The sequence below is a fragment of the Lontra canadensis genome, unplaced genomic scaffold (assembly GCF_010015895.1).
Source record: "Lontra canadensis isolate GAN:19392208 unplaced genomic scaffold, GSC_riverotter_1.0 scaffold110, whole genome shotgun sequence".
Taxonomy (NCBI): domain Eukaryota; kingdom Metazoa; phylum Chordata; class Mammalia; order Carnivora; family Mustelidae; genus Lontra; species Lontra canadensis.
The window spans coordinates 4,516,506-4,537,209 of record NW_022631104.1 but is presented as its reverse complement, the minus strand read 5'-3'; the positions used below and the strand labels follow the sequence as shown (position 1 = coordinate 4,537,209).

General features: G+C 42.7%; 1 protein-coding gene across 2 annotated transcripts in view; it reads left to right on the top strand.

Annotated features, from left to right (window-relative positions):
- The window catches only part of LOC116856429 (myosin-2), a 140,547-nt gene extending 120,618 nt beyond the window's left edge, over positions 1-19,929 (top strand). For both annotated transcript variants that reach the window (XM_032839806.1, XM_032839804.1), the window contains 33 exons: positions 25-117; positions 252-315; positions 982-1,080; positions 1,173-1,276; positions 1,427-1,565; positions 1,743-1,861; positions 1,952-2,101; positions 2,214-2,384; positions 3,113-3,422; positions 3,519-3,589; positions 4,750-4,837; positions 4,920-5,037; positions 5,335-5,458; positions 5,547-5,683; positions 5,776-6,031; positions 8,177-8,419; positions 8,513-8,689; positions 9,508-9,653; positions 9,733-9,823; positions 9,912-10,301; positions 10,901-11,027; positions 12,627-12,745; positions 12,890-13,086; positions 14,372-14,555; positions 14,831-14,996; positions 15,086-15,210; positions 15,628-15,936; positions 16,023-16,226; positions 16,538-16,663; positions 16,754-16,924; positions 17,191-17,295; positions 17,419-17,514; positions 19,698-19,929. In XM_032839806.1, the coding sequence (XP_032695697.1) occupies positions 25-117; positions 252-315; positions 982-1,080; positions 1,173-1,276; positions 1,427-1,565; positions 1,743-1,861; positions 1,952-2,101; positions 2,214-2,384; positions 3,113-3,422; positions 3,519-3,589; positions 4,750-4,837; positions 4,920-5,037; positions 5,335-5,458; positions 5,547-5,683; positions 5,776-6,031; positions 8,177-8,419; positions 8,513-8,689; positions 9,508-9,653; positions 9,733-9,823; positions 9,912-10,301; positions 10,901-11,027; positions 12,627-12,745; positions 12,890-13,086; positions 14,372-14,555; positions 14,831-14,996; positions 15,086-15,210; positions 15,628-15,936; positions 16,023-16,226; positions 16,538-16,663; positions 16,754-16,924; positions 17,191-17,295; positions 17,419-17,514; positions 19,698-19,850 (5,172 nt within the window). In that variant the 3' untranslated portion in view covers positions 19,851-19,929. The remainder of the gene's footprint in view (positions 1-24; positions 118-251; positions 316-981; positions 1,081-1,172; positions 1,277-1,426; positions 1,566-1,742; positions 1,862-1,951; positions 2,102-2,213; positions 2,385-3,112; positions 3,423-3,518; positions 3,590-4,749; positions 4,838-4,919; positions 5,038-5,334; positions 5,459-5,546; positions 5,684-5,775; positions 6,032-8,176; positions 8,420-8,512; positions 8,690-9,507; positions 9,654-9,732; positions 9,824-9,911; positions 10,302-10,900; positions 11,028-12,626; positions 12,746-12,889; positions 13,087-14,371; positions 14,556-14,830; positions 14,997-15,085; positions 15,211-15,627; positions 15,937-16,022; positions 16,227-16,537; positions 16,664-16,753; positions 16,925-17,190; positions 17,296-17,418; positions 17,515-19,697) is intronic.
- The last annotated feature ends 775 nt before the right edge of the window (positions 19,930-20,704 follow it).

Genomic DNA, 20,704 nt, shown 5'->3' with positions numbered 1-20,704 from the left:
TAAGGACCGCTCTTGCCTTTGCAGGGGACCCTTGAAGATCAAATCATCAGCGCCAACCCCCTACTGGAGGCCTTTGGCAACGCCAAGACCGTGAGGAATGATAACTCCTCTCGCTTTGTAAGTCTCCTGGTCACAGAGGGATCTTCTCAGCCCTACCATGCCAGAGAAAGCATGTTTGAATTATCATTTCCATCTCATTTTTCTTGAGTGCTTCAAGTTTTGTATATAACATCATCGTTTTTATTTGCAAGGGTAAATTCATCAGGATCCACTTCGGTACCACGGGAAAACTGGCTTCTGCTGATATTGAAACATGTGAGTAACAGGACCTCCTAAACAGAACCCACGAATGACAAATGATGGTCTGGAGGAGCATTCTGCAGCTCGTGCTGAGCCCAGGGCCTGTGAAACACCAGTCTGCTGCCAAACATGCCCGTAGTTAATGCCGTCCTATCCATAGCCCACAGTGCGCTTTATCCCAGTTATGAACTAATGACTCTATAAGAACTGCCAGGAGCCATGGGGCTTGTCTGAGATATACCAGCCTCAGAACAGATTTCAATTTTCTCTAAGAAAACACTAACACTAGGGTAAATGAGTTGCCTTCTAGTTGAGAATACGTGATTTCTTCCTAGCCTGAGGCTTGATAAATGTTGCTCTCAGTGGTCCCTCTATTATAAAGTGAGAAAAGACCCTAAGGAAGAAGGGGTTCTCCAGAATCAATTATATCCCAAATGATCTTCTGCATGAGAAATGTCTATGTCTTGGGCCAGGCATGCTTTAGTCTCTTTCTGGAGGTGGTAAGAACATCTGTGATGGTGTTTGTAGAGGCACAATATGTAGCCTATGTTGTAGAGGCACAACACTCAGCTGAAATCACAACAGGCCAGGGAGACTTTTTAGTTAATTATCCCAAATTCCAAAATCACTTCAGGAACTTTGCAATTTTTCCTCCTGACCAGTGTCTACTTTTCATTGCAGATCTTCTGGAGAAGTCTAGAGTTACTTTCCAGCTGAAGGCAGAAAGAAGCTATCACATTTTCTATCAAATCATGTCTAATAAGAAGCCAGACCTAATTGGTAAGAAGGAGCTTAGATTTACAAGCTAGAAGTTAATCATTTTATTAACAACTTCTGATGGAAAAAATATACCCTGAATTCTATGTACCCAGAAATGCTCCTGATCACCACCAACCCATATGACTATGCCTTCGTCAGTCAAGGGGAGATCACAGTCCCCAGCATTGATGACCAGGAAGAGCTGATGGCCACGGATGTAAGTCACATATACAGTTTTTTTTAAATCCATTATGTATGAAATGACAATAACACTCCTATATAGGTGTGGTTAAGGATAAGTTATAAATTCTCCTGAATAAGTTAGTGTCTTCTGCCCTAACCTTTGTCCTCTCATCTTTCCTGGCAGAGTGCTATTGACATCCTGGGCTTCACCTCTGATGAAAGAGTCTCCATCTACAAGCTCACAGGTGCGGTGATGCATTATGGGAACATGAAGTTCAAGCAGAAGCAGCGTGAGGAGCAGGCTGAGCCAGATGGCACTGAAGGTAATACAGACAAGATCATTCCAAATTCATGTTTTCTTTATAGTTGAGCTTCTGATGAACGTATGCAAATTCACCCCCATACAGATTTTCTATAGAATGGCTCACTCATCACTCTGCCCCCATGAATTGTGGGACCCACAGTAGGTCACACAGGGTGCCTGAATTTTGTCTCTGCAGTTGCTGACAAGGCAGCCTATCTCCAGAGCCTGAACTCTGCTGACCTACTCAAAGCCCTCTGCTACCCCAGGGTCAAGGTCGGCAACGAGTACGTCACCAAAGGCCAGACTGTGCAGCAGGTGAGTGTGTGACCTCAATGAATGACACCCATCCCAGGCCTTCACAGCATATCTTCAGTAGCACCAACAATCACTACCCTGTCCACAAAGGTGTACAACGCCGTGGGCGCTCTGGCCAAGGCCGTCTACGAGAAGATGTTCCTGTGGATGGTCACCCGCATCAACCAGCAGCTGGACACCAAGCAGCCCAGGCAGTACTTCATCGGGGTCTTGGACATTGCCGGCTTTGAGATCTTTGATGTGAGTTGTTTGAATAAATGCCTCTTAAGGCCCTTCCACTTTGTGTCTTCTCTGCGGAGTCCCCACTGGATTTTCCAGACTCACTCCAACTCTTGCTCTTTGCAACACCCAGTTCAACAGCCTGGAGCAGCTGTGCATCAACTTCACCAACGAGAAGCTGCAACAGTTCTTCAACCACCACATGTTCGTGCTGGAGCAGGAGGAGTACAAGAAGGAGGGCATCGAGTGGGAGTTCATTGACTTTGGGATGGACCTGGCTGCCTGCATTGAGCTCATCGAGAAGGTTCGCTTCCTTTTTTTAAGGTCACAGATTATACCACTGAGAAAAGTCTTATAAAATCAGGAAAAGTCCTTCTTTTGCTAATTGTGAGGGAGATATTCTGGTAAAAGGAGAGTGAATATTTTCTCTAGCAACCAGAAATCGCCATTTCCCGATAGTTGGCAATGCAAGACCTTATATTTAAAACCACCTTTCCCTATAAAAGCTTACTATAAAGAGTATTTTTCACTCATTTTCCCTTTGTCATCCTTAGATTCATTTTTACTGGCAACTGAAATGTGAATTTCTAATACTTAAGGCAGAGGCTCTCAAACTTCAGTTTGAGACTCATCACAAGTGCTTAATAAAACTGCAGAATTCCCTAATCTCACCCCTGGGAAAACTCTTCAGGAAGTGTTGGATGGATCCTTAAAATATGCATTTTCACCAAGGGCTTCTGATCCAACTAGTTTGCAAGTCACACTTGGGAGAAATGCGGCTGTGGAGCCGTGGGGCAAGACATAAACTCCAGGAGAGTATGGCCTTTGCTCATCTCCCTCACCATCACATCCCAGAGCCCAACACAGAACTTGGATCTCAATAGGCACTCAATAAATATTTGCAAATGTAACACCTTATGAACCAAGGGATGAGTTTTCATTAATTATAAGAAATTAAAGGATGAATTTACTCAAATAGGATCAATAGGTTCAATCAAATTGCAAGGCATTTGTTTCTTTTCCTCTTCTCAGCCCATGGGCATCTTCTCCATCCTGGAAGAGGAGTGCATGTTCCCCAAGGCCACAGACACGTCCTTCAAGAACAAGCTCTATGAGCAGCACCTGGGGAAGTCCAACAACTTTCAGAAGCCCAAGCCTGCCAAAGGCAAGGCCGAGGCCCACTTCTCTCTGGTCCACTACGCTGGCACTGTGGACTACAACATCGCCGGCTGGCTGGACAAGAACAAGGACCCCCTGAACGAGACCGTGGTCGGGCTGTACCAGAAGTCTGCAATGAAGACTCTGGCTTTCCTCTTCTCTGGGGCAGCAGCTGCTGAAGCAGGTAAATTCCAGTAGAAGTCATCCTTTATTTAATGTGTCAAACACATACTAAGGAAGCCTGTGCAATGATTGCTTGCACTCTCTCTACCCCCCTTAGAGTCTGGCGGTGGCAAGAAAGGTGGCAAGAAGAAGGGTTCTTCTTTCCAGACCGTGTCTGCTCTATTCAGGGTACGAAATGCCTTTGCTATGTCTTATTAGATTCAGGGGTTTAAATTTTACTGTATTTGTGGGGAAAGGGACGTAATCTTGCAAGCATTCCAGAACTGGACATGACTCTAGAGACAAGTCAGTGGGTTGGTGGTAGAGCAGTTTAGAGACTTCGGGTTTGTTTGGAAGAGACACATCAGTATATAGGAGACAAGGTGTCAAGAGGGATGAGAGTAAATTGCACAAATCAGCATCAGATGGTAAAATTAAATTGGAGTGCCAGGAAATAAGGTCATTGACATTTAAAAGGACCTGCTGGGATAGGACTAGGCAAAACATGAGACTTGTTGGAGATTGTGAGAGCCTCCAAATGATGTACGTGCCTAGGTGTATACTGGCTCAGAAATGAAGTAAGTGGACTTTGAAAGCTGATGACAGAAGATCCCTGCTGGGAATTGGAGATGATTCTAAACAAAGGAATTAAAAAACCAGATGCAATAAGAAATAGCTCTTAAAGGAAAATTTACCTTTCTTAGGACAATCCCATCTGTAATAACGAAAGCTTTAGTTAGTCTGAAAAACCAGGATTTCCACAAGTTGGAAGACTTTTTCTCATACCTGGTAACATGGCTGTTGGTGTTCTGCCAATTCCCAGAGTGAGGCACTAAAAGGCCACTTTCTGTGGAATGAGCAGGAGGACACAGCTCTATAATTAGAATAAGGAACAAGAATGTGATAGAGAAGCAGATACAATTGAGAATAAGGTAAAGAAAGAAATTAGAGATTTGGAAGAAGACACTAAATTATTTGTAAAGCTCAATCACACAGCTAGACCAGAGAGTCTGGGTAGAATGTTTCCCTATATTTAGAATAGCATACTCAAGCTACAACACACGCTAGGAAATTTAGCAGCAGTGACCGCTTTAATGACTAAAAGAAAAATTTGTTTATCATGCACGAAAGCAGGAAAAAGAAGGACATTTTGAGAATGTGGAAATTCCAACTCCTCATTTTCAAATCTGGATACTATTCAGATAGTATTTGAATTAGATATTATTGGATCCTATAACTAGATACTATTAGAACTGAGCCAATATCACGGATGTCACAATGATTATGTCTGTGAATATGAATATACAGAAACAGTGCTTTTTAAAATCAAATATTAATAAATTCCACAGGAGAATTTGAATAAGCTGATGACCAACCTGAGGAGCACTCACCCCCACTTTGTACGCTGCATCATCCCCAATGAAACCAAGACTCCAGGTAAGACCCACCTGTTGCCTGAACAAGCTCCAGGATGCTTGCTTTAGACCATGAAATGAGGCATGTGTGCTCTTCCTCTCAGGGGCCATGGAGCATGAACTTGTCTTGCACCAGCTGCGGTGTAACGGGGTGCTGGAAGGGATCCGCATCTGCAGGAAGGGGTTCCCAAGCAGGATCCTTTATGCAGACTTCAAACAGAGGTCAGACTCTCTCACTGCAAATTATCTGAAGAGGTTCTTTTATTTATTTTAATTCTTTCAATGGAAAAATCCTTTATACTTTCTATTATAATTGAAGAAAAGAGAAACACATTTGGCAGACTCTGTACTGACAGGCCAAAATTTGACACCCTCTGATACACAGAGAATGAAGACATGGATATGATTTCTTGTTTATGTTTGCTAGACTACCCAGAGTCTACATCATTTCTATAGTAAGGCAAGATGTCGTCTTGTTGGTGACAACAGCTCTATCATTTATTTTCTTGGCCTAAACAGATACAAGGTATTAAATGCAAGTGCTATCCCCGAAGGACAGTTCATTGACAGCAAGAAGGCTTCTGAGAAGCTTCTTGGGTCCATCGACATTGACCACACCCAGTATAAATTTGGTCACACCAAGGTAATGGTCTCTAAAGCCTACCTGATGCTATTCATGTCCCTGTGGAATTTCTGTATAGTGTCTGATCTGCAACTCCTCCCATGCATAGGTCTTTTTCAAAGCTGGTCTTCTGGGGCTCCTAGAGGAGATGCGAGATGAGAAGCTGGCCCAGCTGATTACTAGAACCCAGGCCAGGTGCAGAGGGTTCTTGGCAAGAGTGGAGTACCAGAAGATGGTGGAGAGAAGGTATTAACAGAGATACTCTACGAGTCCCCTTGGCCCTTCTAACTCTACTTCCTGTTGGAACCTGACTTTGACCACTTCTGCTCCTATCACAGAGAGTCCATCTTCTGCATCCAGTACAATGTCCGTGCTTTCATGAACGTCAAGCACTGGCCCTGGATGAAGCTGTATTTCAAGATCAAGCCACTCCTCAAGAGCGCAGAAACAGAAAAGGAAATGGCCAACATGAAGGAAGAGTTTGAGAAGACCAAGGAAAACCTTGCAAAGGCTGAGGCCAAAAGGAAAGAGCTGGAGGAGAAAATGGTTGCTCTCATGCAAGAGAAAAATGACCTGCAGCTCCAGGTCCAAGCTGTGAGTATCAGAGCCCATTTCTTGCAATCAGATGCTAACATTTTGGCTCAGCAGTTGCTGGAGAAAGGTTTAGATTCCACCTCACTAAGGGACGACCAATCTTTCCAAATTCACAACTCCTTAGAAGTTCTACACAATCCCAGACAGAACATTACTACCAGGCACTGTGGTAGGATCCCTTGCTGTTGAAAAGGAAAAAAGAAAAGCACTTCCCTTTTCCCCCTAATGTTTTTCCTAGCAAAATGTGAGCAAAAAGTGAGGTGACCTTTGCTCCATTAGACTCTCCCTACTGAAAAAAGCACATAAGACCAGGGAAAAGAAAAACAATATTTACAGTGGGGAGGGAAGAGACACTGTGATGGAAAAGGATCAACTTGAAACCAACTGGCAACTTCCCTCTCAACTCTGTCTTTAGAAACTCTCCAGTACCTGAAAGAATAGAGTCATTGCAAGGATAATGGCAATACTTTCTACAGAGTGTGTCAGTTTTTAGGCAAAGCATGAGATACTCTCATATGGGTTGATATGGTTTGATATTCTTGTTCCAATGTCCCAGTAAACATCCAGAAGATTGGGAAGAAATATTTGATGAAACACAACTGTCTAACCCACTTTTGTGATTCAAATGACAAGAGACTTTCAGTTTGCTACTAAGATCAACAATCTAAGCCCTGAGACTGACCCTGTAGTCCTCTGAATTCAGAAGCAAATTGATACTGGTCCAGTTGGGTATTTACGCTTGGAACACTAAACTGGAAAATTTAAAGAAAAATAAACTCTGTACATACGTAGGTTGGCATTGTGTCTTTCCCTATAGTTCATGTACAACAGGGTTTTCTAAATTGAGGAAAGAGGTTCATCACACCTCGGAGAGCCAGTTAGCTACCATAGGGCATATCTAAGGTTAGATCATATCTACGGTTAGCCACCATAGCGCATATCTAAGTTTGGTCTGAGCATACTCCTCTCCTTTGAGAATAGTATGACCACTTTTCAGCACCATTCTCTCAACTCCCCACATTTAATAAATACAGGAGGACATTCCAACTGCTAGGGATACAACTTGAAGGAGACATGGTCCTGCTCCTACAGAGTTTCTATTCCAACCCTTATTCCTTCTCATGAGAAACATGCTCGCTACTTCTCTATGCACCACCTTTGAACATATTCAGTTCCCCTTATTTCTTCCATGTGTTCCCTGTAATTCCCAGTTACTCTGTGGGACATCTTCCCTTTAAGACACTTTCTTGGTATTACCCCTCCCTCTGGGCAATCCACTGGATACCCAATCATTTTGTTTTCATACACTAAGCTTTCCTGGAAATAAATATTAAATAAAGAAAGGTGACTAATCTGAAATTATATACCAACACACTAAATGTAGCTGACATCATGCAGGGGAGGAAAAAGTTTTCCTGGACCCTCTTAATAAGGTCCCTGGGTGGGTCTGAATATTTAAAAACCGATCAACAGGAGAGAAGCTTGTATATATGTTGATTTTCACACGTATATGTGAGTCTTTACAAGAGACTGAAGACCCAAAGTAGTAAGCAGAGCAGGAAGCTTGTATATCCTTTAGACAAATGATAGATTTGTAAAGAACTGACGAGACAAAGGGGTTTGAGCTCAGGGTAGTAAATGGTGAAGAAGTAACTAAAGAAGATAAATGTTAGTTTAACAAGGATTGTTTATGCAGCCTTCTTGGCCCCCAGTTCCCATCTCTGGTGATAAGAATGTCTTGTTTCCTCCTAGTACAGGAAAGTACTTTTCACATGTTTCAGGGAAGAAGGATGAGTGGAGGAGGTCAGAATGGGCTTCCTACTTTAGCCATTTTCTCAAATGCCTCCAGTTTATAGCACGCAATACGCCAAGATGCCGTATTTAGGGACAGTATGTCCTGAACCTCATCATTAGCAAATAGAAGTGTATCCTAATTTCACCAGGAACCCTGACTTAAATTCTTTTTAAAAAAAAATCTGCAGTGCCATAATAAGTGCCCAATAAATAGCTCCTAGATGATGGAAAGCTTATAAAAATTAACTCAAGGGTTTAAAACACAATTTACTTGTTTGGCTTCAAAATATTAATAAAATCTGAAAATGTCCAGAGAACTAAAATCTAAAAGTGTCTATTATCCCTTTTCAGGAAGCAGATAGCTTGGCTGATGCAGAGGAAAGATGTGACCAGCTGATCAAAACCAAAATCCAGCTGGAGGCCAAGATCAAAGAGGTGACTGAGAGAGCAGAGGATGAGGAGGAGATCAACGCCGAACTGACAGCCAAGAAGAGGAAACTGGAGGATGAGTGTTCAGAGCTCAAGAAAGACATTGACGACCTTGAGCTGACCCTGGCCAAGGTTGAAAAGGAGAAGCACGCCACGGAAAACAAGGTATGAGTTATATTCCCTTCTACCACATAGATGTTCTGTCACCCTACTAACATGCTTTAGCACAGCTACCATTTCTTTTTTAAATTTTTTAAGGTGAAAAACCTCACAGAAGAGATGGCAGGTCTGGACGAAACCATAGCAAAGCTAACCAAGGAGAAGAAGGCCCTCCAAGAGGCCCACCAGCAGACTCTAGATGACCTGCAGGCAGAAGAGGACAAAGTCAACACCCTGACCAAGGCTAAAATCAAGCTTGAACAACAAGTAGATGATGTAAGCCTAACATCATGTAAAAAAGTATTTTTTTTTATTTAGTAACAAACTCAGCCTGAGTTTACATTCCAATGATGTAATGAGTACTTTTCAAGAGCTTCCAATGAATAAGTAGCGTAGAACATTATCCCTGATTCAAGGTCTAAGATGGACACCCATGGAGTCAAAAAAATCCATTAAAGAACGTTGTAGGTAACAGACAGTATGGGTAAAAAGAAATAGGGGAAAGGAAGGTTATTCTGTTTACCAGGAAAAGCTGTACAAACAAAATGGGTTTTGGTTGGGATCAAAAAGCAAATGGCCAGAAAGAAACAGAGACAGTATTCTAAGTGGCAAGCAGAGCAAGAGCAAAGTAGTAGTAAATATCTACAAGGTTTTCTCTCACAGTGAGGAAGGGGATTCCAAATAAGGAATGAGCAAGATGAATTCAGGGTTAAATGTGATCTTATAGTGAGTAAAGAGCCCACTGTAAACATGTGAGTAAGGGAGGGCCTGGAAGAAGTCATGGTTTAGAAACATTGCTGCAGTGTCTACAGGTATGGTGAAACACTAATAACAGTGGTTTCCAGTGGGGGGATTCCGAAGGGATGGCATTTCCCTAGCAGTTTACTGTAATCATATGGTAATGAGGTATGGTTCACTTTCTAAATGATGACTCCTCAGCAAAGGAAATGGAATGGATGGAACAAATTAGTCTTATGAATAGAAAAATCAAAAATAAGCTGTGGATTAGACAGGAGTCAAATGTTTACAAGGCCAACCCTCGATGAAAGGTGGTAACATTCCAGGAACTGTATTCATGCATTATTAACGTTTAGCTTGAAGGATCCTTGGAACAAGAAAAGAAAATCCGAATGGATCTAGAAAGAGCAAAGAGGAAGCTAGAGGGAGACCTAAAATTGGCTCAAGAATCCACAATGGATGTCGAAAATGATAAGCAGCAACTTGATGAGAAACTCAAGAAGTAAGCAATGAGGACAAAACTTTCAATGGGAAATTACTATTATTATATCTGTGACTGACATAAAATGTTCCTCCAACAGGAAAGAGTTTGAAATGAGCAATCTGCAAAGCAAGATTGAAGACGAGCAGGCCCTTGCGATGCAGCTACAGAAGAAGATCAAGGAGTTACAGGTGAGTTGGACCCCCCCCCACCTCTTCTGTGCATTCCAGGAATCAACACTGTCATGAGTCGGCATTCACGTTGATGTGTCACCCCCAGGCCCGCATCGAGGAGCTGGAGGAGGAAATCGAGGCAGAGCGGGCCTCCCGAGCCAAAGCAGAGAAGCAGCGCTCTGACCTCTCCCGGGAACTGGAGGAGATCAGCGAGCGCCTGGAGGAAGCCGGCGGGGCCACTTCCGCCCAGATCGAGATGAACAAGAAGCGCGAGGCCGAGTTCCAGAAGATGCGCAGGGACCTGGAGGAGGCCACCCTGCAGCACGAAGCCACGGCGGCCACCCTGAGGAAGAAGCACGCGGACAGCGTGGCCGAGCTTGGGGAGCAGATAGACAACCTGCAGAGGGTGAAGCAGAAGCTGGAGAAGGAGAAGAGCGAGATGAAGATGGAGATCGATGACCTCGCCAGTAACATGGAGACAGTCTCCAAAGCCAAGGTGCAATCATGGTTTAAGTCTTAAAGAGATTTCTGTGAGACAGGTGTGAGTGAGAGGCTCAGGAATCCTTAGTAACTGGCAGGAGACTACAGACAGTGCAAGCAGGAGACAGGCAGGAGCAAGGGCACTTGGGTGTGATAGGCCAACCTTTCAATCTTTGTTGTGAGAACAGCCACACCCAAAGAACAGTAGGGTGGAAAGTTAAGCTCTTCCAAATAAAAAAAATACCATTGGACTATACATTCTGGGATTTTAAAAACACCTCACCTTGATAAGATTTCTGTTTTTCCCTTTAAGCACAAATAAAGAAATTGCTCCTCAAAAAAACTGCCCAGAATTAAATCAAGTATCATTATTCTCCCATCAGAGACAAAACCAGTTGAGTACAGACTTGAATTCACAAAGCAGTTCACTGGTGGCATGTTTGGACTATGTCACTTGTTACTCTTTCCTTCATAATCTTAGGCCTCTGTAGTGTGTGTTTGTAAAGATAGTGTATTATCACAGGGCCCACAGCCCCTGTGGAGTGCTCAGATTATGAAAAATTCCTGTGGTCCAAATGCTTGCTTGAGAAGCTTTCTACCACCTTCTGAATGCAGGGGAATCTTGAAAAGATGTGTCGCACTCTAGAAGACCAGGTGAGTGAACTTAAGACCAAGGAAGAGGAGCAGCAGCGGCTGATCAACGACCTGACGGCTCAGAGAGCGCGTCTGCAGACGGAATCAGGTGGGCCATTTATCAGTGTTGACCTTGAATGACAAATTTCCTTTGGATGCTTAATTCGCTGGAAAACTCTGCACTGACTTATTGAGGTCACATATTACCCTCCTGGGAGACACCTGTCACCACCACTATGAACAAACCACTGACCACTGTCATAGATTGCTTTCTTTTTGTTATGGTCGTGACTTTCATTAAAGAGATCCAGGCTCTTCTGTTTCTACACATTTTAAAGCACATTTGACTTTCATCAAGTTATCAAATTAAAAGTGTAGCTTCACAGTATTTATTTGCACTTTTCAAAATGCTTACACAAGTTATTTATTACTTTATTACCCTCAACAGTCTATGTAATGTAATCCACATATTAAAGATGACAGGTGATGGCAGTGATGAAGTGACTGTCCAGGAATGCTAACTCCTCTCTTCTTCCTGAAGTCTGGCCAAATGCTGCTAGCTCGCACAGTCATGCAGAGAAATTCAGTACTACAACCCAGCCCAAGAGCCTTAAGTGATGTTTGTAGAGTTTTGACTATCCAAATTGGAGTCTTTGCATTTCCTCTGTCCCCTAATCAAACCATCCAACTTTTACCAAATTTCCACCTCCCCAAGTGAGAGGTAATAAGATGGAAATTATTTTATGGGTCATCTGGACTACTAAAGTGATAGGCAGGTCAAAGTGTTGAAGAACCACTTTACTCTTTCACATGCATTCAAACATTGTTCTTTCTAGGACAAAGTTCAAAGTCAGGCTTTTATTATTGTTATACAGGTAGTTAGTAGACTTCATGAAAAAAAAAAAACTGTATTCTCAGGGCACCTGGGTGGTTCAGTCATTAAAGCATCTTCCTTAGGCTTCGGTCATGGTCACAGGGTCCTGGGATTGAGCCCCATGTCAGGCCCCCTGCTCTGCAGAGAGCCTGCTTCTCCCTCTTCCTCTCCCCCTGTTTGTGTTCCCTCCCGTGCTGTCTCTCTCTCTCTGTGTCAAGTAAATATATAAAATATTTTTTTAAAAAGTCTGTATTCTCAAAGTATCAAAATCCTCCTTGTATACTCTTTTCTAAGTTCCTTCTTTAACTTAGTGGCATGGAAAAAAAAAGTTGTGATTCTTATTAAATATTAACATCTCTTGTTACATGCTTCTTGACCAATTTCTACTGTGATAAATAATCTTCTTTTAAAGATTTATTTATTTGACAGAGAGAGCATAAGTAGGCAGAGTGCTGGATAGAGGGAGAGGGAGAAGCAGGCTCCCTGCTGAGCAGAGAGCCTGATGAGCAGCTGGATCCCAGGACCCTGGAATCATGACCCGAGGCAAAGACAGCATTAACCAACTGAGCCACCCAGGCTCCCCTGTGATATATAATCTTATATATCTTTCAAAATATCTTGCGTTGCTCCTAAGTATGTAATCAGCCTCCAAGCTTTCCATACTTCTCATTTTTACATAGATTTGCTCATCAGAACTGAAGTGGAGCTTGGTGACTTGCTGTAATCTACGCTCTCCAATGTATTTCAAACTCAGGTCCCTTTCCCTGCTCCAGTTTTTAATCCAGAGCTGATTTCCAAAGTGAGGTTGAGTTTTCTCCGTCTTGGTCTTAACAGGTGAATATTCACGCCAGCTAGATGAAAAGGACTCGTTAGTTTCTCAGCTCTCAAGAGGCAAACAAGCATTCACACAACAGATCGAGGAACTGAAAAGGCAGCTTGAAGAAGAGATAAAAGTAAGCCCTACTTGTCACTACCCTTATTTTTCAGGTTTTATTTCTCTTACTTCTATAGATTGTCTTCTGATGGCTTATAGGAGCCTAGGGACTAAATGTCACTTTAAAGATATCAAATTAGGTCTCTGATCTCTATGTTCTCAGGCCAAGAGTGCTCTGGCCCATGCCCTGCAATCAGCCCGCCATGACTGTGACCTGCTGCGGGAACAGTATGAGGAGGAGCAGGAGGGCAAGGCCGAGCTGCAAAGGGCAATGTCCAAGGCCAACAGTGAGGTGGCCCAGTGGAGGACCAAATACGAGACAGATGCCATCCAGCGCACAGAGGAGCTGGAGGAGGCCAAGTATGTCCTAGACTTAGCAGAAATGAAAATATCTCTGTTAACAAAGCATATCTGCCATAAGCACTGTATGGGAAAATGTCTATTGCTACCAAAACAAATTTGAAAAACCAAGGAAAAAACATACATGATCATAAACCAAAGCAAGACAAACATTCTAGGCAGGCAGGAAAAGAAATTAAGCTAGAAGGCAGAAAAAAGAAAGCAAACAAGGCAAGAGGAACCTGGAGGACTGCTTTTAAAAAAGGGGAACTTTTGACATCTTTCTATCCACAAAGGTGTAGACAGAGTAAGTGTTAACTATACTCCCTGTGCCCTTCCTTCCTCTCAGCCACTAATGGGAAAATCAGTTCAAGGTGTTAGGCGTGTAAGGGAAAAAAATAATTGGGCCTCAGAACACAGCTCCTCCCTCTGAGATGTAAAAACATGGCTATTGGTAGGGAAACAAAGACATATATTGTTAAAGACTTTTAAAAAAAAAAAAACGAGCTCTGCAATAAGAAAGGAAACACATCATTTCATAAGGGACCAAATATTCAGTGCAATCAAACGGTTCAAGATTGAACTGTAAAGACAGAGAATCTGGACAAGAAGAAACCTACTCATTCAACAGAAGTTTCAGGAGAGATCTAGTTGTTTATCCTGTGACCCATGTACAACTATGTAGTTGGAATCATGCTGGCTGGATGCCTTAGAAGAGCATCTGAGTGGAGCTCACAAAAGAAAATTGATATTGATTTGGAAAAGTTTATTTTTATTAAATGATTACTGAAAAGCGAAGAAAAATAAGGGACACAATTAGCCAAAATCAAGTATATTTGATTTGAGGTCAAATTCATTCATTTAAATTCAATTCACCCAACATTTGAGCATTTAATATGTGTGACAGCCTACAAGAAAACAAAGATGAGCAACATACACACTCTACCCTCTGGAGATGAAAATTCAGTGGAGATAAGACATAAATAACAGTAATTCAAGGCAGATAGTATTATTCTATAGAGGAGAAGTAAACCAGCCACCTTGATGGGGAAAATGTTGCTTGGGCTGATCACAGACAGCCTTAAAGCAAGAGTATGAAGTACGGCAGTGTTGAAATCTAGACTGTTTTCAGTATTTGGTTCATAGGAGAGTAAGAACGAGTTAACACAGAACTGGGCTTACAAAACAAGCTGGAAAACCAAAGTATTGCGCATCTGGCTTTGGAAATCACTCTTTTGTACCTACTTTGAAACATCCAAGTCTACTAATGGCCATTCACTTCTCTTGTCCTTATTTCACTTTTTAGAAAGAAGCTGGCTCAGCGTCTACAGGATGCCGAGGAGCACGTAGAAGCTGTGAACGCCAAATGCGCTTCCCTTGAGAAGACGAAGCAGCGGCTCCAGAATGAGGTGGAGGACCTCATGATTGATGTGGAGAGAACCAACGCAGCCTGCGCTGCCCTGGACAAGAAGCAGAGGAACTTCGACAAGGTAACTCATATATTAGCCTCTGGCTCAGTATTCAACACAGGATGGAAGCCAGCCTGTTACTTTCAGTGTAAATTATTCAGACCACATGAGGGCTGTTCTCAGTAGCTCCTACTCCACAGGAGGCAGTGGAGGGGAACAGTGCCTATGGTTTCTACTGTTCTCATAATAATTTGACAGTCCCAGATCACCTCAACTCTGACAAGTGCCAGAATAGATGGTGCCCCCATCCCATCAACTTTATCCATTAAATTTCTGAACCATTCTTTGCCCCTCAGATCCTGGCAGAATGGAAACAGAAGTATGAAGAAACTCATGCTGAACTTGAAGCTTCCCAAAAGGAGTCCCGCTCCCTTAGTACAGAGTTATTCAAGATTAAGAATGCTTATGAAGAATCTTTAGACCAACTTGAAACCTTGAAGCGGGAAAATAAGAATTTACAACGTGAGTACATTTCACCTTTTCTTTAACAAAAGATTTGAAAAAATGTTTTTCCTCACTGAATCAACTTTTATATTTTTATTCACCAATAGAGGAGATTTCTGACCTCACGGAGCAGATTGCAGAAGGGGGGAAACGTATCCATGAACTGGAGAAGATAAAGAAACAAGTGGAACAAGAGAAGTCTGAACTTCAGGCCGCTTTAGAGGAGGCAGAGGTAGACAATTTATTGTACATTTTAAAACAATTACAAGAGGAATTAGAGTCCATTGCATGCAAGAATTGATGAAATTCTTGAATTAAGAGGAAAAAAAGTAATTCTGACTCTGTGTACTCCGCATGAGGATGGAGAACCGACAATGCAAGCAAATAACACACCTGTATGTCAGGAACTGTGCTAGACACTGAAAAAAAACTAAGATGAATAAGTTAAGGTCCCTGCCTCCTGCCCTCAAGGGCATTATCTAGCTGGGGAGACAAAAATATATAAAACCAACAACAACTCATTATAGAAATTTCCAGAACAACAGAATAAATATGTGTTATGGCAGCACAAGAGCAAGAACTAATTCCTATTTCTAGAATACTGTAAACTCCCATTCCCTGCTAATGTCACCCCCTGCTGTCATTAAAGGCATCTCTTGAACATGAAGAGGGAAAGATCCTGCGCATCCAGCTGGAGTTGAACCAAGTCAAGTCTGAGGTCGACAGGAAAATTGCTGAGAAGGATGAGGAAATCGACCAGCTGAAGAGAAACCACATCAGGATTGTGGAGTCAATGCAGAGCACCCTGGATGCGGAGATCAGGAGCAGGAATGATGCCATCAGGCTCAAGAAGAAGATGGAGGGAGACCTCAATGAGATGGAAATCCAGCTGAACCATGCCAACCGCATGGCTGCAGAGGCCCTGAGGAACTACAGGAACACCCAAGGCATCCTCAAAGTAAGTGCATTCAAAAGATGGCCCCAAATGGCTGGGGTGACTGCAACCCTGAGAACGAGGTGTCCCAGTGATCGTTCATCCCACAGGACACCCAGATCCACCTGGATGATGCCCTGCGGGGCCAGGAGGACCTGAAGGAGCAGCTGGCCATGGTGGAGCGCAGAGCCAACCTGCTGCAGGCCGAGATCGAGGAGCTGCGGGCCACTCTGGAGCAGACGGAGAGGAGCAGGAAAATGGCAGAACAGGAGCTCCTGGATGCCAGTGAGCGCGTCCAGCTCCTGCACACCCAGGTGAGTATAACACAATAGTGAAAAATACAAAGGGATGAAAATGAAATTCCTGCTCATATCTTGGCATTACCTAAAAATGCATTCATAATGTTTCATGTAGGATGAAATTTAAAATACTTAATATTTGTGGGTTAACAATATCTATACTGTGACATCCAGTCACATTAAAAACATAGTACCATCTCAGATAATTCATGAAACAAGGAGGGATACTAATTACTTAATTAACTAGTTTGTGAGTTCATTAAAAATCTGGCATCTTAATTTTTCTCTCATGTACTAAATATTTCTAAATTTGATATTTTAACAAGAACACGAGCTTGATCAACACCAAGAAGAAGCTGGAGACAGACATTTCCCAGATCCAGGGAGAGATGGAGGACATTGTCCAGGAAGCCCGCAATGCAGAGGAGAAGGCCAAGAAGGCCATCACTGATGTGAGCAGAGGGCAGCACGGTGGTGGTCAAATCTGAATCCTGATGTGCTCGTTCAGCTCTCTCAACTGGTTTTGTCTTACTACTCATCAGGCAGCCATGATGGCCGAGGAGCTGAAGAAGGAGCAGGACACCAGCGCCCACCTGGAGCGCATGAAGAAGAACCTGGAGCAGACGGTGAAGGACCTGCAGCACCGTCTGGATGAGGCTGAGCAGCTGGCCCTGAAGGGCGGGAAGAAGCAGATCCAGAAACTGGAGGCCAGGGTGGGTCTTCTGATCAGCATATTTCCCACCTCATTCCAATCCAGTTCTTGATTTTGAGTACCTTATACTGCTGAATGATTGGGACATACAGAATGAATAGAAATGTTCCTTCCTGCCCAAGAGCTTTTAAGGGTATAGCTAGACTAGGGCATCAAAATACATATAAAGCAGAGTAAAAGAAGCACTGCAAATCATTTGAAGAAGCAGAAATCCACTGAGTGAATGGATCACTGTAAATGTTTTTTAAAATACCTATCTTCTTGCAGGTCCGTGAACTTGAAGGAGAAGTTGAAAGTGAACAGAAGCGCAATGTTGAAACTGTCAAGAGTCTACGCAAACATGAGAGGAGAGTGAAGGAACTCACTTACCAGGTAAAGAAAATGGCCTGTCTAGGTTTTCACCCTAGTCTGCAAGGGCTCAAAAAGCTAATGTACAACAAAATGTTCATGGTATTTGCACTTTCAAGAGACCCACCCTCCAAATTATTATTTCAGACTGAGGAAGACCGCAAGAATGTGCTCAGACTCCAAGATCTGGTAGATAAACTGCAAGCGAAGGTGAAAGCTTACAAGAGACAAGCTGAGGAAGCGGTGAGTTCTGAACCCCTTGGAGTCACCATACAATCCCCCCCCACCAGCCCCAGACTTCAGTATGGCCAACCCAGCTTAGTTAGGGGAATGAAAAGAGAGGAAAGAAGGATACAATGAGAAAGGATCAAAGGAAAAGGGTCAACAAAGTTCTGAAGAATGAGAAGAAACCAACCACTTGATGAGCCAGGGAACACGCCCTGTAAAGGAGAAGAGCAACACAATGCTCTTGAGAGGACAAGAGTCTGGTTCAAGGAGCAGAAAGAAGCACAGACAGAGCAGTAAAGAACGGGCCAAGGAGCAAAAGAGGAGGCAGATCACAGGGTCTTCTAGGTCTTGGTAAGAAGTCTGGATCACATTCTAAGTACAATGGGACACTAGGAAGCCACAGGAGGGTTCTAAATTACTCAGTCATGCCCTGGTTTATACTTTTTAAAAATAATATTCTGGATACATTGTGGAGAATAAGTTGCCCAATAACATAGGTAGGTACAGGATGACATTCTAGGAAGCTTTTCAGGTAGGCCTGTGGCTTGCCTGAGGGCAGTAGTGAAGCAGATAGAGAAGAGGGAAGAGATTCAGGATACATTCTGGAGGGAGAAACTATAGGATGTGCTAACTGGTTGCCCTGGGAGGTGACAGAAATGAAATCAGGGGTACTTCATCAAGTTCACAGTTTGCACCAGTTGGATGGTGCAACAAAGACTACAATGGGGAACTAAGGGGGGGACAGATTCACAGGGCAAGAAAGAAACAGGGGGCTGCCTGGGTGGCGCAGTGGGTTAAGCCTCTGCCTTCAGCTCAGGTCATGATCTCAGGGTCCTGGGATCAAGTCCCACATCAGGCTCTCTACTAGGCAGGGAGCCTGCTTCCTCCTCTCTCTCTCTACTTGTGATCTCTCTCTGTCAAATAAATAAACTCTTAAAAAAAAAGAAAGAAACAGGAATTCTGTCATGGAAACAATCTTTGAAATGCCAACATATACATAAGTGAAGGTGACAAGTGAACAGTTAAGTCTGGAGCTCAGACTGTCTTGCTCATGTTCAGACTAATAGGTTCTTGGCACTCCACCTTATCTCATTTCCCCAACCTATGATTTATTTAAAATAATAAATACAAATTTTCTAAATATGTAAGTACGGTTATATATACCTACTCATCACAAATTAGTTCCTCTGTTCATTGGTGGTTTTCATGATTTGGCTGACCTCTAAGGACTAGTGTGAGAAGCAGGGCATAAGGGGGACAGAGAGAGAGAACTTAATGTGTCTCTAACCCCTACTTCTCTCATCTGTATCAGGAAGATCTGAGATTTTATTCACACTCTACTATTTAGTAATCCTAAGTTTTATTAATTTCTGAATTTGAATGTCATATTTTGAACTGTTGTCAATGAGCCTTTTTTTTTTTTTTTTGAAAGACAGAGATTACAAGTAGGCAGAGAGGCAGGCAGAGAGAGAGGAAGGGAAGCAGGTTCCCTGCTGAGCAGAGAGCCCGATGTGGGGCTCGATTCCAGGACCCTGGGATCATGACCTGAGCTGAAGGCAGAGGTTTTAACGCACTGAGCCACCCAGGCGCCCTGTCAATGAGCCTTTTAAAAAAGAACAATTACTAAAGACTAAACCCAAACCGACCTTCCCAAATTCACTGCTTATGTGTTCGAACATCATCAGAGACAACTGAAGAGTATTCTGGGAAACAAATTTTGTTTCATTTCTAAATTGCACTAAGTGGCAATAATTGTATACTCAAGGGGCAATAATTAATATTCAAGGCTAATAGCTTGATATCATATAGGTTTTTTTAAAAAAGGTTTTGTTTTGTGTTTTAGAAGGTTTGGTTCATTCACCAAACTCTGGCGGGGGGAAGGGGGGAGAAGAGGTTGGAAACCTGACATATTTAGTAGTAGCTCTAAGATGCTTACATGTTAAAAAGGAGAACTTTTAGGAATGTTGATAGCAAATGTCACCTGTCCCTCCTTCGTATCCATGAGTTCAAGAAGCATGAGAGCAGTTAATACAAAAAAAAAAAAAAATTCAAGAGCTTTTGTCTAGTTTTTATTTTTTTTTTTAAGGTTTACTAGAGTAAAGCATTTTTAAGTAAAAAGAAATTTGAGACCAACTGACCTAAGAAACTAGAAATTCTTAACTCTTTTCCCTCCTAAATGCATCTCCATTCATTCTCAGGAGGAACAATCCAATGTCAACCTTGCTAAATTCCGCAAGCTCCAGCACGAGCTGGAGGAGGCCGAGGAACGCGCTGACATTGCAGAGTCCCAGGTCAACAAGCTGCGGGTGAAGAGCCGGGAGGTCCACACGAAAATCATAAGTGAAGAGTGATTCAACGAAATGCTAAACAGTGACCAAGGAAATGCACACAATGTGAACCTCTTTGTCACTCTGTTTTCTACATTGTTGGTTTTTTTTTTGCAGATAAAAAATTTATCCGCAAATAACTTGTGAGACTCTTCCCCTGCCCAACTGTGTCAATTAATCTTTTTCTGCATCAAGAAAAGAAAGAAAGAAAGGGAGGGAAGGAGGGAGAGAGGGAGGAAAGATGAAAAGGAGGGAGGGAGGAAAAGAGAGAGAAAGAAAGAGAGAGAAAGAAAGATTTTTGGCTTTTATCTTATGGAGCAGGATTTAGTCACCAAGAATAAAACATGATAGGAACAGCCAGGCCAATCCCTGATAGTGAATGCCCTCAGCCACACTTGTCCCTGTGGGGAGCAGATGAGGCCTAGGGGTGGGCATGAGGCATATAGAACATAGCATATGATAAATCTCACTGGGCGAAACACCAGCTAGTTATCAGAAAAGGCTGATTTCTGTTAATGAAGTAATTTATTTTAATCTCAAGATTGAGTAAAAATAAAATAGTAATTACCTACATAAGATAAACTGTAAAATATTTGGATTGGACACTCAAAAATGCTCCAAATGCAAACTCTCCACTATAAATATATCAACTATTAAGTCAGGATTAGGATCCCTTGAGAGGGAAATACATTCTGTGGATTTTCTACTTCTTTTTCAATGTAAGAGATTTTTAGTGTTTAAGTGGTTTTCCTGGGCGTCCTCCCTTGCTGTCACATGAGAACAGGAAACAAGAGGGAGTTAAGAATGAATACATTGGCAGTATCTATGCTCTCTCTGGAAAGTTCTGTGACTCTTACAAGGCTTTCTCCCAGTCTCGT